Source organism: Apteryx rowi, unplaced genomic scaffold (genome assembly GCF_003343035.1).
Source record: "Apteryx rowi isolate R43461 unplaced genomic scaffold, aptRow1 scaffold_9, whole genome shotgun sequence".
Lineage (NCBI taxonomy): Eukaryota > Metazoa > Chordata > Aves > Apterygiformes > Apterygidae > Apteryx > Apteryx rowi.
Window position 1 is genome coordinate 5,436,221 of NW_020451204.1, and position 16,180 is coordinate 5,452,400.

Genomic DNA, 16,180 nt, shown 5'->3' on the forward strand with positions numbered 1-16,180 from the left:
TAACACAAAATATCCCCAAGGCATTATTCCCAACAAGATATAGAATCCCACTTAATGTCTATTTTTAGGATTGAATAGGTTCTGTAAAGGCTCATTTGTTTGAAGAAAAGATAGTTAATCACTTTGGTTTCCATGTGATTTTGAAGAGAGAAGTTTTGTCGTAGTTCCCCGTCCTTATCTCCGCTCTGGCTTGCGTGTGTCCTGGAGTTGTTGCCGTTTGTGTGGGTGGTAAGAAATGAGGGAATTAAATAAATGGTGTAGAACTGCTAACAGAGCAACAGTAGTTATTTGTACGTTATGAAGTGAAGTTGTCACTTCTCAAACCACCAACTTTTACATCTCTATATTAGGGTGCAACTTTTGAAGAAGACGGAGTGTTACAGTCTAATTAGCAAATGCACAGGAGGAGCAGCAGGATGTGGGAGTCACTGTGGAAGGGATCATTAGAATATTATTATTATTTTAAAGCACAGCATAGTTTTAAGTCACTCAAGCTAATGTTCAATTTAACTTGATTTTAAAAAATGGACTGTAGTGGATTGCAAATGACTGACTTGGAAGGCTTCCAAAAGTCGTTGAATTGCAGCAGCTTCAGTGCTCTCCTGCAAAAGCAACAACTTGTTTTAAGCAAGCTATATGCTTGTTTCTGTGCCCTAAATAGAAAATAATGATGTTATGCATTACTGCATGAACTATATTTGGCACCCACCAGCAATGTTCATTTTCCCCTGCTTCTCTCCCTCCTTCTTTCCTTCCCTCCCTCTTTCTCTCTCTCTCTCTCTCTCTCTGTTTCCAAAATACATATATATGTGTATGACAGAAATCTAGGAGGGCAGGAAACAGACCGTGTTCTCCTGCTGCCAAAATTGTATAAATACCTAACATGGCTTAAATCTCTTAAACTGGCAATTCGTGAAAGGATGGCAGCAAACAATGATCAGGCCATGCCATTGCTCAGACAGTTGCAACTACTACTGTGCATTTATTTGTTTGAGTCTGTATATGATGGATGCACATTTATGCTCCTTTTACCCATGAATACACTGAGGTAAATAATTTACACTAGTTTGGGGAATCCAAGGCTCTGTCTGTGCTAGTAAAGCAAGCAGGACCGCAGCGTTGGTTTCAGTGCTGTCCTGAGGTCGTCTGTGCTGTTTGATTTGTGGCATGCTCCATAGCGTTTTGCTCCATGCCGATAAGTACATTTAGGGGAATAACGTGGGTAGGCACTGTTCCCGCTAGGCAGGGTGGACAAGGCCATCCTGTTTTGAGAGGAAAGAGAAGTATAACTGAATAAATGCAAGCTGTGCCATGCCACTTCTCTTAAAAGCCAGCTAGTGGTCCCTTGCCTCTTTTATTCCACTAGTATTTATTTAGCCTAGGAGACTGCCCAGCTTCCAGACAAGTTCCCTGAAGCTATAGCCAGATATTGACTGTGTATTTCAAGTTAGTTTGACCCTAGAGAAGTAGTTCTAAACAGTTCCCTTTGATAGGAAAATACACCTCTTTCGCTTCTGGGAAACTCGTATTACTTGTGAGTCACATGGGTTTCAAAAAGCAAAACAAGTTGCCGTTGAAGTGATGTGAGAAATATGTTCAAGAGCTCCTCCAAAAGGACCCTCCTGAAAGCATTGGAAGCCAAGAGCTGAATGCGAGCGTCTGCAAATAATAATCCAGAAAAACAACACTCTCTGAAGACACTGGGAATCGTTTAATTCTCTGGGGTTGGTGGACCCTTTTCCCCTCTTCCCCCAGTTTTTTGGTGGATCAGTACTTTGCGTCCCGACTTCCAGACGCTGTGAAGGGATGTGCAGGAACCTGGGAGGAAGAGGTTTCAGTTCTTATTTTTCTTGCACTACTAGTCTAATTAGGCTGCACTCACTAATTGGATCAGTAGCCAGGAGAAAACTTTAAATTCGTTCCCCAAACTAGTTAGACAAAGCACACAAATTTTTTCCCATCCTTCTCAGTGTTGATGCCTTTTCAGGCACGTTTCTTACCCAAGGCCTCTAGCTGTGTCTTAATATTTTCTTCATCTTTGGTTTTCCCATTGTTTCCATAGAAAAGTGCATAGATTTATAATCCTTCCCCCCAAGAGGACTATCAGGGTCCTGTTAAGGTCTGGCATCTCTTCTCCTTCTCTCTCCCACATCCTCTCCTGCCATTTTATAGTTTTGAGACACATGAAATATGAAGGAAGTCTCCTTTGGCTTCAACAATGATCGATGCTAGCAAGAAGCAGGTCCCAAAATGATAGAAATGACAAGATACAAGCAAGCTGTCATCTTTTAATCCTCTTACTGGTTGTTTGGTTTGGATGTCACCCAAGTAATGCGAGTTCTTCAGTGGAATGGGTCAATATAAATAATTGCAAGCTCTCGCGTCCCTTTTGGCCTTCATCTCACCATCGTATAATTATTTTCAATCCCTTCTCCCTTCCTTTGGGCCTCCTGCTTCTCTTTTCCCTTGTTGGACCCCTTGCACACACTGTTCTTGTTTTTTTCCTGGTTCTGTAGCCCCTTGTGCAGGGCACATTGGAGGTGTCTGAAATCCCTGTTGGGTGGTGGAGCAGGCTTTGGTGAGCTTCCAGGAGCAGTCACGGAGTTGAGGATAAACACAAGTAAATGCTCCTGCCTGGTTCTCTCTTGGGCAAAGAAAAAGTTTCACTCTCATCTGTCAATCAGATGGCTTTAGGTGCTTAAAATTCACCCTTTGCCCGGCAGAAGGTTTCACTTGATTTTGTGCTGTGCTTCCTCGCAACATGGGTTCAGGATACAGCAGCTGACACCATCGTGGTGACAAGGCCACCAAGATGCAGGCAGGGTCAGGCAATCTTATTTGACAGCCGATGGGAGAAGGCTGGCAGAAATGATGACTTAATTACTGCAACAGCCTCCCCTCAATTAACACCCAGGTTAATCCAATTTCCTTGCCGTGGTCGTGCCAGCAGCAGGCTCTTAGCCCACCTGCTTGCTTTCTCCCGCGTAGGTGTCGTGTGGTTTTGGTGACCAGGTGATGGGGCTGCTGCAGGGCAGGGGAGGATCCATGGTGCTGAGAGGATTTCAGGCTGCTCTGTTGGTTTTTTTCTCTCTGATGGAGTTATATGTGCATACGGTTGTGTGTGTTTGGGAGAAAGAGGAGGGGAAAAAAAGAAAAGATTTAACTCATCAGTGGTAACTCTAGGCCTGCTGCAGCCCTCACCGTTTCGCTGTAGGGTCCACGCTCAGTATGGTATTACCATGTATAAATTACTTACTGCAGTTACTTCCCTTGCTCTTCCCTACTCTCTAATTGCAAAAGCGCATTCATAAATACAGTATTTTTAGAAGTAAAGCTTTCTCAAGCCACAGAAGAAAACATTTCCTGTTTTTCTGTATGACAACGGGACGTACTGAGCCATCGCTTACCTTGAGATGCCTAAGTGTGCAGCTCTGTGATGTATAGCCACAATAACAGCTTACTGATAAGACATGAAATCCTTCATTGCCGCAGATGACATGATTCTGGTGGGTGGCATCTAATTTGAAACAGGTTTGTATCATCTATAATCTTTTGGAGGGCCTGGGAAAGCGCAGCTCTTTTATTATTTTATAGCCTACAGTTATACAAGCAAGATATAAAACGCACAGATTATTTTCCCTTTTGCTCGTTGTGGAGTGAAGGGATAGTACCTATTTAGCCTTTGTGTCTGCCCCTTTAATTTTCTTATTCGCTGCACTCTCCTTCGAGATTCTTTTTTTTTTTTCTTTTTTTTTTTTTTACACCTACTTTTAAATATTTTATGGCTAGAGAGCTTATAATATGTATTGTCACGGCAGTTGTCTCTAGAGGTCAGCAATGAGTTTAATAATGAGATGCGAACCAGTGACTCTGTAAAACCCATTTCGGGTTATAAATGGCATGTTTTATTGAATCCAGTGTTAAAGGTTGTTAATGTATCAATTGGTGATGGTCAGGGTTAAACAAGCTTCAACATGAGCCCTCTCATGTTGGGGAACTGACAGTAACGTATTTTTTCCACCTCTTTGCCGAAGCCGTGTTTGTGTATTGCATCCCTTTTGCCATGGGTATGCTGCGGTTTAAACCCTCTAGGTCTGATCTGAATCTTTCATTAGTTTTGCACTGATATAATGCTGTTAAATGCAGTGGAATCGCTCCTGATTTATGCTTGCTAGCAAGAAGTCTACATAAGGTCTGGGCTTGGTTTGATTTTTCTACAGATGCATATTCCCAAATTTACCGTGAACTGAGAAGTGGTGTTTCCAGTGGTCCTAGGAAAGTATCCTACATCCTTCTGGACCTCTAATATCAGGAGACGTGTCTCCTCATGTCTRCCTCAGCTTTTCTTTATTTGCTGCTCTTAGCTGCACCCTCATACAGGCACCGGACAACTCCTTTGGTTGCTTTATTGCTTCATCTTTCCGGCGCTCCGCAGAGCCGCTGGTGCCTGCAGCGCACTCATTGGAGCAGGTTGCACCTTTTTTCCTCTTTCACTTTTTTGCTCGCTGGGTGGACGTGCTGCACCACATTCCTGTGAATTTGAAGTCTCCTGCAGTGCCCAGTGTATTGTTGATGCCAGCTAAATATTAAGCCCTAGTTAAAGAAGATGGAGTACAATATAAGTTTCCTTTTTGCTATAAATTGGATCGAATAGGAGCAGTGGAAGGAAAGTGCAGGGCTATTAAAGCCCATTTGGGAAACAAATGATTCAAAGAGAACAGAATTGTTAAAATTGAAGCAAATTTATGCATCCTGGTGACTACGTCCACCTTGTGGCTTTGCCTTTTCCTTAGGGCACAGTGGGGAGTTTTCAGGCAGTACGAGGAATGCATTGATTTGTAGGGCTAGGGAGCACTCTGAATTTTGAGTAAATCTTCTGGGAAGATTCACAGCAATATTTTATATTTGCTAAAGAATCTAACAAATATGTCCCTGGAGGTTACGTGCCTCCACCAAAACCAACGCAGATTTGGTTGTTTGCGGCTCTGAAAGCATGTTTGATATGAGTGCGTGGATGTTATCTCCTGCTCAGCTGGTTCTGTTTTCCAAAGCCAAGTTTGGCATAATAGTCCTTTATAAAAAATGGAATTGATTCTGACAATTTTAGGCAATACTCAGCTTTGGTGCACTGAAAGACGATATAAAAGCAGTAAGAACATAGACTTTCCTACATGCTCATGAGAACTGGGGAGAGATTGATGAAGAAAGAGAAGTCAGTAGCCTCACTGCTGCAATAAGGTTTGTGCAGACAAATCCCTGCAGTTCTGTAGAGCCCTACTGAACAAAATAAAGGGGGCATTTTTTGCAAGCGTAGACATGACTTCTGAAGGCTTGTGAGGAGCTGTAACAAACTTCACCTGAATCGATCACAGTGGACTGTAATCAAAGGAGGAAAGTCCAGTGGAAGTGCCATGCACTCTGATCAGAGAGAGTTTATTAGCTGTTGTGGTGTTGCTGTTCCTGAACAAATAGAAAACACTTTTGGGGAAGGTTTGGTTGGCGTAGTAAATAATAAAGGTGTGGGAATAACATTTGGTAGCAAAAGACAAGGATACACTGTACCAACTGTGTAAAGATAGGATGCCGTGCGATGTACAGCACAGGATACCGCAGTTTGTTCTTCCCCCTCTTACTGCAAAAGAAGAGGAACAGGTTGAAAAGGAAAAAATATCAGGAGTTTTTATGGAAAACAGAGCTGTTCCGCATTGTGGAAGCTTTACGAATGAATGTATAAGATTTTCTAAAAAGAAGGCAAGGCACTAAGCAGTTATAGGAAGCGCAAGTCTCTTCCTCTCCAGTACTGAAAGAAGCAGCACATGCTTTTTTAATTACAAGCAAAGTTCATTTGTCAAGCTAAACTCCTCTGAGTGTGTTTCAAATGCTTGCTAGGTCTTAAATTACTTGAAAATTCCATCTTGGTTTTGGCAGTGGTTGAACTTGAGAAAAAAGTTGGTAAAACAGAAAGCAAGCATGCCATAAACTAATGAGGGCTGTAACTTTAGTGGTCTTCTGAAACTAGATACAGCAAATTAAAGTTTTATATGAGTCTTGTGGGCCCAATGATCTATTTTTTTAATCTTCCTGGTTGTAAAATGCTTCTTTACCATTTTATTTTTTCTTAAAAGCCTATAATATAGTGCTGTTTTGAATTTATATCATTTGAGCATGTTTAATAATGATCGTGTATCCTTTTAGCCCCTCATTAGAAACATGATTCTTGCTTTTTATGACTATCCAACCTGCCTTACTCTTTTTCATTTTTATTTTTAGATGCATCATCCTATTCAGATGAAACCTGCAGATAGTGAAAAGTCCAATGGTACGTGTTTTAACTTACTTTTACTTACTTGTGACTCTCTTTTCACAAAAGCACACAGAACGTTGCTAGAGTTCTTGCTTTCCTCCCTGTGCGGTGAAAACTGTATGAGGAGGTTTCCCTACAGCTGACAGGTCTGGAAAGACGTTGACCTGCTCTGAACTCCAATTTATCTTCAGCTTTAAAGAAGGAAGGAAATGTTCTGAAAAGCGTTCTTGCCTCGAACATGCTGTATGTCATGGCCTACCTCATTACATGTGTCTTCCACTTGCTCTGCCAGCAGTTAAGTGATACAGGAGCACCTGGTATTGATAGGATGGAGATGACGTTTTAATGGTGAGAAGACAGAAAGAAAAGAAAAGCAAGCATTCCTGTGTTAACAAACTGTGTAAGCACCTGACAGGTCCTTAAACATTTGCCTAAACTTCCTTTTTTATAGAATGAGACTGTTCTGAATCTCAGCCAAATTTAGGCTTTAATCGTATGCTTAGTTCTGAACTGGGAAACCCACCTTGCATCTCGTGGTATATTTATTCCTCTCAACCATTCTAAAATGAATGCTATAATGACAGTAATATCCATTCAGAATACTAGGTTACTGCCTAAGTGGATGTATATGACATGCAAAATAGACAGCACGCTAAATCTATTAAACATGCCAGGTTTGTATATTCAAGGAAATAAGATAATCGGATGGTAACACAGCCTGGCTGTGTGTGATTCTTTAAAAATATATACATGTGTATATTTTTCCCCTTGATTTGTTCCTGTAATTTTCTAAAATGTATGTTAAAGATATCTCCCTTCTTAGATTGCAAGAGCTTCTTTTTCCCATAAGGCCCACATAATCAGAGCTGGTTCCTCCAACAGGCATCTTTGCACCTCATTAATTAGTAATCAGGGCAGAAGCCGTGCACTTAGAGATCTACATACCTGCAAATGTAAATTATGATTGGGCTCTAAATCTCTCCGCAAGGCTTTTTTAAGGCTTCTTTTTTGCTAATTGTGGTGCATCCCATTTTCAGGCTTCTCCAAGGATTATAAAGTTTAGGAGGAAATTAAAACTTCACATTGTGCTAGGTTTCCTATTAGGACAGCTTTCAAAACAAAACTGGCCACAAGCACAGCAGATTTGAGCTGTCACCTGTGCTCTCTCTTTCGTGTTATCCAAGAACAGCATTTTAGCAGCAATTTATTGCCTTTCTTTGAATGTTCGGAAAAGAGACCAAGGGATCTGCATGAGCAGGAGGCCAGAACTTGTCAGACTTGTCAGACCCCACCGTGGTGAGTGAGAGCTTTGCTATTCAAATCAAAATTTCACCCCCTCGTTTTCATTGTGCTTGCAATGGGCAAAGTTTTCCCTTAGGTACAGGAACACCAGCCAGGACCCTCTGAGCTAATTATAGCCTGTATGGGTCCTTCTTTCAAGGAAAAATTTCGCCTTAAGTTCCTGGCAAATTAGAAACATAACAGACAATGGAGCAAAACAGACTCCAAATGAATTACTTGTTCATTGCCTGAAGTTTTTCTTCCTAAAGAAGATTGARCATATTGGCAAAGCACTATGGGGAATTGTGCAACTCCTGTTCCTGCTCTGCAAGTAGAACGTGCTTAGAAAGCAGGGTAAACGAGCTCCTCGCTGCTCTTAGTGTGGGCATATCTACATGATAGTGCTGTCTGCACCGTGGGGATACTCTGAATCTTCAGAGTATTTTCTTGGACCTACGCTCCGTGTGAGAGTTATGAGGGGTTGGGGTTTTGGGGGTGGGGGAGGTTGACTTTCTTTGCATTTTGGGGAAAACACATTGAAAGATCAGAGGTCTCAGCTGTCAGATTAGATGCCTGCTTTAGTCTCCTGGCGAGTGCACGCACTTCTTGCAGGCATGTTGTGGGTGATGGGGTGTAGGAGCACCTCCATGGGGGAGGTGAGAGTCTGCAAGCAGCTTGGAGAGCCAGAAGAGAAGGAACGGCAGCCTGGGGGAGTGCTTGGCACATGTTTCCCGTATGCTGCAGGCTCTCCATCTGAGGAGGCGTGTTATCTGTGCCAATAGCAAATGGCAGGAAGAAGCATACCCCGTCAACAACATTGATAGGTTCAAGGGGAAGGAAGGCATGCCAAGGGGTCTTGGTTTTCACGATCTGTGGTGTTCAAGCTTGTGATGAATGCTTGAAACCCTTTGGTTTCTGAGTAATGGGAGGATCCCCCACATTTTATAGGTGAAGTAGTGTTTCTGAAGTTTCAACGAGGGTAAAGAAATTCCCTCAGTCAAAATTTCCAAGCAGCTTGTGGAAAGTAATGTGAGAGAGAGATTGGGCATGCGTTGCCATTCTTCTGAGCTTTCATGCGTATGTGGAACGCTTCAGAGACTGGTTGAGGTTCCCTTCAGGTGAGGTTCCCCATGCTCATCTTACAGAGGTTTTTCAAAGTACAGTATTTGCTGTGTGATAATACTGAAAATCCTGCTGAGGTGGATGAACTGGTTTTACAGTCACTTGCTCATTTCTGGAATTCGGATCCAAAAATGTGTGAAGGGTTTATAATTTTGTGACTCTTCCTAAAACATTTTGCTTACTACCAAGTTCCTGGTTGTGGTACCAAAATACAGTTGGTACCACAGAGAAGATTTGTGCCTCCCCATATTAAGTCTCTTCCAAAAAGATTTGAATCAGCACCCAAGCCCAGGAGTGATACCGTGAAATGCTCTTCCTTCCCCATCATTGTTCCTGTCTTTAGATTTATGTGTCCCTTCATAAGCCTGTCCCTTAGCACAGAAGGCCAAGCTTGCCTGTTGGAAATTGGGAGAAGGACGTGGAAGAGACACCTCCTGCACATGCTTGACGAAGTACCTTGGCACTTCTGTAATATTCGGACTTTATTAGCAACCTGAAGATCTGTTTTCTTCTGGGTAGGAACCAGGTGACTGATCTAGGCAATCATCTCCATCCCTTACCTCTCTACAGGAGTGGAAATAGAGAATGATAGCTCATGTCTCTGAGTCATCTCTCCTCTCGCACAGATGAACCAAGCTTAATCTCTTCCACTGAGCTTTTAGCAGCTAGAGTTGATGGAGAAAGATTTGCCTTTAGGTCTAATTTTGTCTATTTGTCTACCCTGGAGGATTCTTAAAAGGCTTTTATTGTTGACAAATGTAGCATCCCTGAAAGAGTTTCAGATGATGAAGTTTATTGTATGTCCTGTTCTGATCACCCATTAAATATAGTCCTGACCGCCTTTATATTGCTGGTCAGTTAGTTTAACCTATTGACAAAGTTTCAGTTAAGGAGTACCTGCCAGAAAAGCATGGCTTGAAGGCTTTGAAGACTCCACCACTGCTAGTTTGCCCTCCAGTGTTAACCGCTCACAGCATTTGGTTGTTTAAGGATATTTAACCTCTTTCAAAAAATGTGGGTTCCTGCACTCTAATACAGAAAACCATGTAAATGCATCCTTGACTTTATGTAGTCAGTGACCACATGCTACAGTTTAGTAAATACTTAATTTTTTCTGGGTCAGGATTTGAATACTGTCAATACCTTCAGGCACATATCCTGAGGACAGTATACTCTTAAATGGATCAAAGCACCAACACTTCAAGGAAAATGATGAAATTCTCCATTAAAAAAAGGCGGGGGGAGGGGGAGGGAGAGCTGTGTGATCTTATCATTTATTTTTATTTATTTTATCAGTGAAAACTTGAAGAAATAATTTTGAAATTCTAAGTGGCACGACTTTGCCAATTTGGAGGGAGTAATTAAATGCCATATGTTAGCACTAACACATAGAAAAGTTGATAATTAATGCAGGCAGCTCTGGATCCAGGTGTGACTTTGACAGATTGTACGCGAGGGTTTTTCACAGGCTTACAGATAAGGATAAAAAGTCTGTTTTCCCCTCTTCCCTCCTGGATGGAAAAAAAAATAATAAATAACCATTTATACATAATTAACCATTTCTTGATTGGCTCAAAAGAGGAGGCAACTTCTGGAGGGGAAATGTGCTCTTTAACTGACTGGAGCTGTCAAAATGTATAATAAAGGAATATACCTGTGATTTTTCATGACAGAATTTTGGGTGTTTAGAATGAGAGAAGAGCAAAGTTTGTTGAATCTTAAGGCATATTCCCATGATTATTGTAGGGTTCAGCTCTTCTGTAGCATACGGATAATAATCACTACCCTTTATTCTCATGGATTAGCACAGCTGACCTAGTAAGCTGAGAAATGGGTCCTCGTGAAAAATGCTCATTACTGTTGCAAAGCTAAAAAAATCAGACCCTCAGGACCGCATTTTGCAAGTTGGATGTAGCGCTGTCAGAAGTTAGGAGACTCCAGTGTGAAAGCAGACCCAAAGCAGAGGTTGAGTTCATCTCACCCGCCTTTAGATGGCTAAAGTATAGTTATGTCCCTTCACGCGAGATGCCTAGGCACCCTTGCTAGGCAGGGGAGAGCTATCGATATGCCTGATGGGGTTACAGGAACGATTCATCTCCTTGTAAAATACATATCTGCAATTAGTTACACCAGGTTCCCGCACCGTGAACACCTGCATTCAGGCAAAACACTTTCACCCCAAATCCAGCAGGTTGAGCCCTGGCTGTGTCGCACCAAACTGTGCCTGGGCAGCAGAGCTGACCTGCATTTCTAATATGCCAAGGGGGGGTGCGCTAACCTCTAAATAAATTTGACCCATACTTCTTGCAGTCCRTTTTCTATTTAATTCTCACTCCATTCCTGCAAGGCACATAAGGATCCTTTTTGGAAAGAAAGGGCAGAAACGCGTGACCAAAAATGCAGAAACAAATTCAGATAGCCCGTCTTACATGGGTAAAAATGCATTCCCTTCTCTGCGTGAAAATATGTAGTTGAAAATTACTTCGGCCTAATAATATCAGATGTTATATCAGACGGGGTGAAAACATGTCATTTTGATCCTGACTGTTGTCCCTTTAAATAATCTTTATGCTGGGCCTCTAGCCAAAATAGAATAGCAATTTTCTTAAGCTTCAGCAATGATCAGCACTGACAAGTGGTGCTGAATGCCGAGCACGTCACCATATCAATATGTTTGCTGTACTCTGAGCATCCTTTGTGAAATCTGCATTTCTAAGATGTACAGTACACGGGAGCTGGATGTTTAATTTACTATAAAATCACCCCGAAGCTGAAAACCTGMAAATCATGTTAGTTAAATGGCATGTTTATAGGTTTACTAGCAAAACTGAAGGAGGCCGGTGGAGAGTTTGTCRTCTGCTCCTCTTCGGGAAATTAAAACAAAGCCTTCGCGTTGGGCTTTGAGGGAGGGCAGAGGCGTGCTGGGGGCCATCGGCGCTCTGCTTCTGCTTGCTTGCTGGATGAGGACCCCTGCACCAGTGCAAAGTCCCTCATTTCTTTGAATTTCCGTCTGAATTTTTTTGCTTAGAGTCTTTCTCCAGGGCCATAGCACATGGCCAGCGCRCAGGCTGGCCAGGGACCTTCCTCAAAGGGATTACTCAAGGCAGCAAAGGCATTTTAAGCAGCCAAGTTGCAGGCATCATCTCGCCCGCAAATGCGAGTGCCCCGAGCAAGCGTGGGCTTCCCCCTCCACCTTGCCCARCGGCAGCCGAAGCTCCAGCCATGGCCCCACTGCCAGCTCACCTGGTGCCTGTGGGCACCACAGCTCAGGTCATCACCTGTAAAATAATTATTAGGAACGCCAGGGCCAATTAAATATTAGAAATGAGGTGTAGAGTTTCATGAAGAGATGTTTAAAAAATATATATATATATGTAGCCCAACCAGCAGGTCTTATATACTGGTCTGTATGGAACAGGCTCATCCCATGTATTCGTCATTGGTTAACCCTTTCTGAAGGGTTAACCTGTTCGTGGGACCTCAGTATAAAGTGGGAATGAAAATGTTGAGCCTTGAGGAATGTCTGCTGCAAAAAGCTGCTTCCCCTGGGTGTTAAATTCACACCAATTTTCTTGCAAGCTTGTAGAGTGAGAAGCTGAGATTCCAGGGGCTGGTCTATGTTTTGGAGTCTGAAAAAATGCGTGGTCTTGGCACTTGCTTGTATAAAAGCTACAAATACTTTTTAAACTCAGCAATTTGGAGAAAAAATTATTTCCAGCACCTCTCCTGTGATCAATAAACATGAACCTCTTCTTCTTTATTGTTGAAATTATTAAATGCTGTTAAAGTGTTGAAGTATAACACAAATAAAATCCTATGAAAATAGATGCAGTTTCTTCCTTCTCAGCTGCAATTTATTCCATCTGACAAACTCATGCTAATACAAGGAGAGTGGGCTGGGGAGCAAGGGAAGAGTCATTATTATTTTTTGTTAGCCCGAAATGAAAATACTTCATTACAAAAATAATTTGCACAATAATAGAAATAAATAAGTGCACTGCAGACTCTCTGGAGTAAAGCTCTCCTTCTCTTTCTGCTTCCCCACCAACTCTGACAGTCTGCTCATTAACAGTGAATTGGATTTACATGCCATTTCAAGAGAAGAAGAAAGCACTAGTGTATATGCTGTATAATAAGCACTTAGGTYTTCGGTTCAATATAGATGGGATGGCGAGTTAGCGTTTTTTTTTCAAGTCTTTCCAGGGTGAGTTAAGTTTTGATGAGCTATTTCTTTCTTGACCTGAGTCCACAGCTTTGGACTGGTAAATCTGCATTCGATTAAGAGGAGGACCGCGTGCTTGCTGCTACAGCAGCCCAGCTTCGGCTGATGTTGCTGATGATACAGAGGGGAAATATTCCACCAGTAATTTGGGTAGAGCAGCTTTCCTTCTTGCAGACTCKGTGTCGGGGGGCTCGCCGAGAGCATTTTGCAGCCTCCTGGGTATGGCGCTGCCCTGCCACACGTCCCCTTGCAGGAGACAGGGCTGCGGCGGCAGGAAAAGAGCAGGAAGATCCAACGCAGCCTTTTCCCGCAGCAGCCGCTGCCCCTCTGCCTTTGCGAGTGCCGTGCATGAAGCTGGTCGAAATTGCAAGCGGGGATAGGAGCCTCTCTCTCTCTCCAAACGCTTCCCGGGAATATTTTTCCCTAGCTCGTGGCGTTACATGCACCGTCCCCTCTTCACCCTCACCCCGTCATGATTTCTTTGGTACCTGAAGGAATTCATCTGCGTGAAAACCTGTGCAAGGGTATCGCTGCTCGCTGACGGAGGGCGATTTTCGCCCAGACGCTGCCGCGGCGAGGCACAGGCGGCATGACTCAGGCTGCCAATTAATACGTTACACAAACAGCAACCGCCACCGAAAAAAAAGGGAGCGAGGTAAAGAAAAACTGGAGATTTGGGGTGGGGGGAAGGGAGGTTGTAAGTAGCAAGTGTTTGCCTTAGGACTTGTCTTCAGTTCCCGAGCCAGCCTCACATGACTGGAGCCCGGTTTGATGTGGTAATGAAGCATTGATCACAGGGAAAAAGATGAAATGGCCTTTGCTCATTCATTATTTTTATCTTCTAGCTGTGGAAGACAGAAAATTGTTCATAGGAATGGTTTCGAAGAAGTGTAATGAGAACGATATCAGGGTGATGTTCTCTCCGTTCGGCCAGATAGAGGAATGCCGAATCCTGCGGGGACCCGACGGGCTGAGCAGAGGTGAGCGTGCCGCCTATACCGCCTCCTTCCTTAAGTGCTGACGGGGAGCTGGGTGTCGCGGTCAGGGTAGGCAGAGGCGCGGGCCGCAGCCAGGGGTGAGCTGCGAGGTGTCCCCGGGGCGCGGGTGCCCCCGTGAGCTCTGCGCGGGGGCCGAGCTTGTCGCCTTTTCGTTTCCAGTGTCGGAAGGGTCTCGGGACCAACGTACTGACGGGTGTCCTCGCACCGCTCGTCAGCTGGGGAGGTCCCCTCGCACCCTGCGGAAACACCGCCGGTCTTCTCCTCTCGCAAAATCAAAGGTCCCGCCCTGAGCCCCTCTCTGCTTTGGACCATAAGGCCAAAGAGAAGGGACCATAAATGGTTGCAGGCAGGGGCATGGGAACTGGCCCACGTCGTAGCGCTGTCGCCTCAAATCCTGCCTTTTTTTATAACCATATGCAAAACACAGGTCTGCTGTAACTCAGGAACCAAGAGGTTAGCTGCAAATGAGAGCTTCGCCTGGACCAGACATTTTTTAAAAGAGCTTTTAGAGCTTGTGCCCATATTGCAACCCAAAGCCCAGAGCCAAGGTATTGAGCAGCACCACAGAAAGCCGTCGCGCGGCTGACCCGACCTTTGGAAACCAAGCGCAGCCCAGACTTCAATAGCCGGCGATCCCTTTTGAGTGCAAAAGTGCCTTTTGAGGGAAAGGCCCTCTGAAAAAAACGTACTGAAAAGAAAAACAAATGTATATTGATGACCTAGGCTGCGTGTTAGCTGCAGGGTATGCAGACCTGAAATGACTCTCAGAGCACGAGCCTTTTTGCAAACTCAGCACCACATGGTGCTGAGGGGAAAAGCGAACCGTGATAGTCCCCTCTGTCGGCGGGGAAGGATGCCACGGTACTAGCCACCGTCATTTAACGGCACGAGCAGTGAAGGAATTTTAAGTGTGGAGCTGTGAAGAACATCACTTCTGTTTCTATAGGAATATTTTTCTTCTACCCATAAAAACACATAGAAATCACAGTTTATGCATTTTATTACATTTTCAAAAACACACAGAAAAAGATAGCAGTGCCCATTTTGCATATATATATATATATATATATATTTAACCTCTGAATCTACTTGTTTCCTCTAGGCTCTGGAATCGGCAGTATTTTGTGCAGCAATTTGTGCATGACATTGAGGAGTTACAGGTTTTTGTTTGTGTGTTGCCCAGCCCGTGCAAAATGCCTAGAAATTTCGACAGGGGAAGTTGCATGTGTCATTATATGTTTCGTGGAGCTGGTTGAAAACATTTGCTCTATCACTTCTGAATACTAAGCATTCGTTGAAAAGATACGCTAACAAGAAATAGGACGCCCCAAGAAAGTCTTGTGCTTGCGTTTTGTTAGCCTGCAATCCCACCAGTTTTGGGGCTGGGATGCAGCAGTCCCTTCGGGCGAGGGGAGCCTCAGGGTCATGGCTTGTGCCTTGGGGAAGGCTAGGGGGAAGGTCTGAGGTCGGTCTCTGCAGCTCAGTAATGAGTGTTTCGCTGGCGGAGCTGAGGGCTGTTGCTATCTGTCTAGACCCTATGTTGAGGCAGAACAAATATTTCTAATTTTTAGCGATTTCCCTTGCAAGTAGCACAGAGCAGAAGGGGCGATGGAAGTCAGAGGTGGAAATGGTGCTAAATAACTGCTGAAATAGCTAGATTTGGGCATCAGATATTTCGAGCCTCGAAAGAATTAATTGATGCACTGGCATCACCCAGCAAAAAAATGGATCTTTTCTGGGATCCATAGAAATCCAGCTGCATACTTGCTTTTATTCCCTAGACAAGGGTACCCTGCAAGCATAGAAAAGCTAATTATGAAATCCAGTAGGGTAGTTTTGTTCTGCAGCAAATAGCAATCTCACAGTAGTCAGGAGCTGAGATTTTTAAGCCACGTCACGCACATCCCAGGCAGAGCAGTGCCGTCTGCCAGGCRGCAGAGTCGTAGGTTGACGTGCCGCTCTTTCCCACTAGAGGCCAAAGATCACGGTCCAGGTAGGTCACGCTCTGGTGGCCTTAGCAGAGCTGCATCCTCGCTGCCGCTCRGGTTTATTTTGGTCCCAATCACGCCTGATACTCCATCATGCCCTCGTGCATCATGCCTTGTTAAGCTCAAATTGCTTTCTACACACCCGYGTTCACACCTGAAAATGAGTTCGGCTGTGCCAGCCGGGTTCTTGGGCAGATGTTTATCAGCTTCACGAAACCACCGCACCGTGCGAAGAGGCAAAGTGCTGGGAAAATGGTCGGGATCG

General features: G+C 43.9%; 1 protein-coding gene across 9 annotated transcripts in view; it reads left to right on the forward strand.

The window, feature by feature from the left end:
* The window catches only part of CELF2 (CUGBP Elav-like family member 2), a 342,189-nt gene that overhangs the window by 268,048 nt on the left and 57,961 nt on the right, over window positions 1–16,180 (forward strand). For all 9 annotated transcript variants that reach the window (XM_026091227.1, XM_026091229.1, XM_026091224.1 and 6 more), the window contains 2 exons: window positions 6,271–6,319; window positions 13,775–13,909. In XM_026091227.1, coding sequence (XP_025947012.1) covers window positions 6,271–6,319; window positions 13,775–13,909 — 184 coding nt within the window. The remainder of the gene's footprint in view (window positions 1–6,270; window positions 6,320–13,774; window positions 13,910–16,180) is intronic.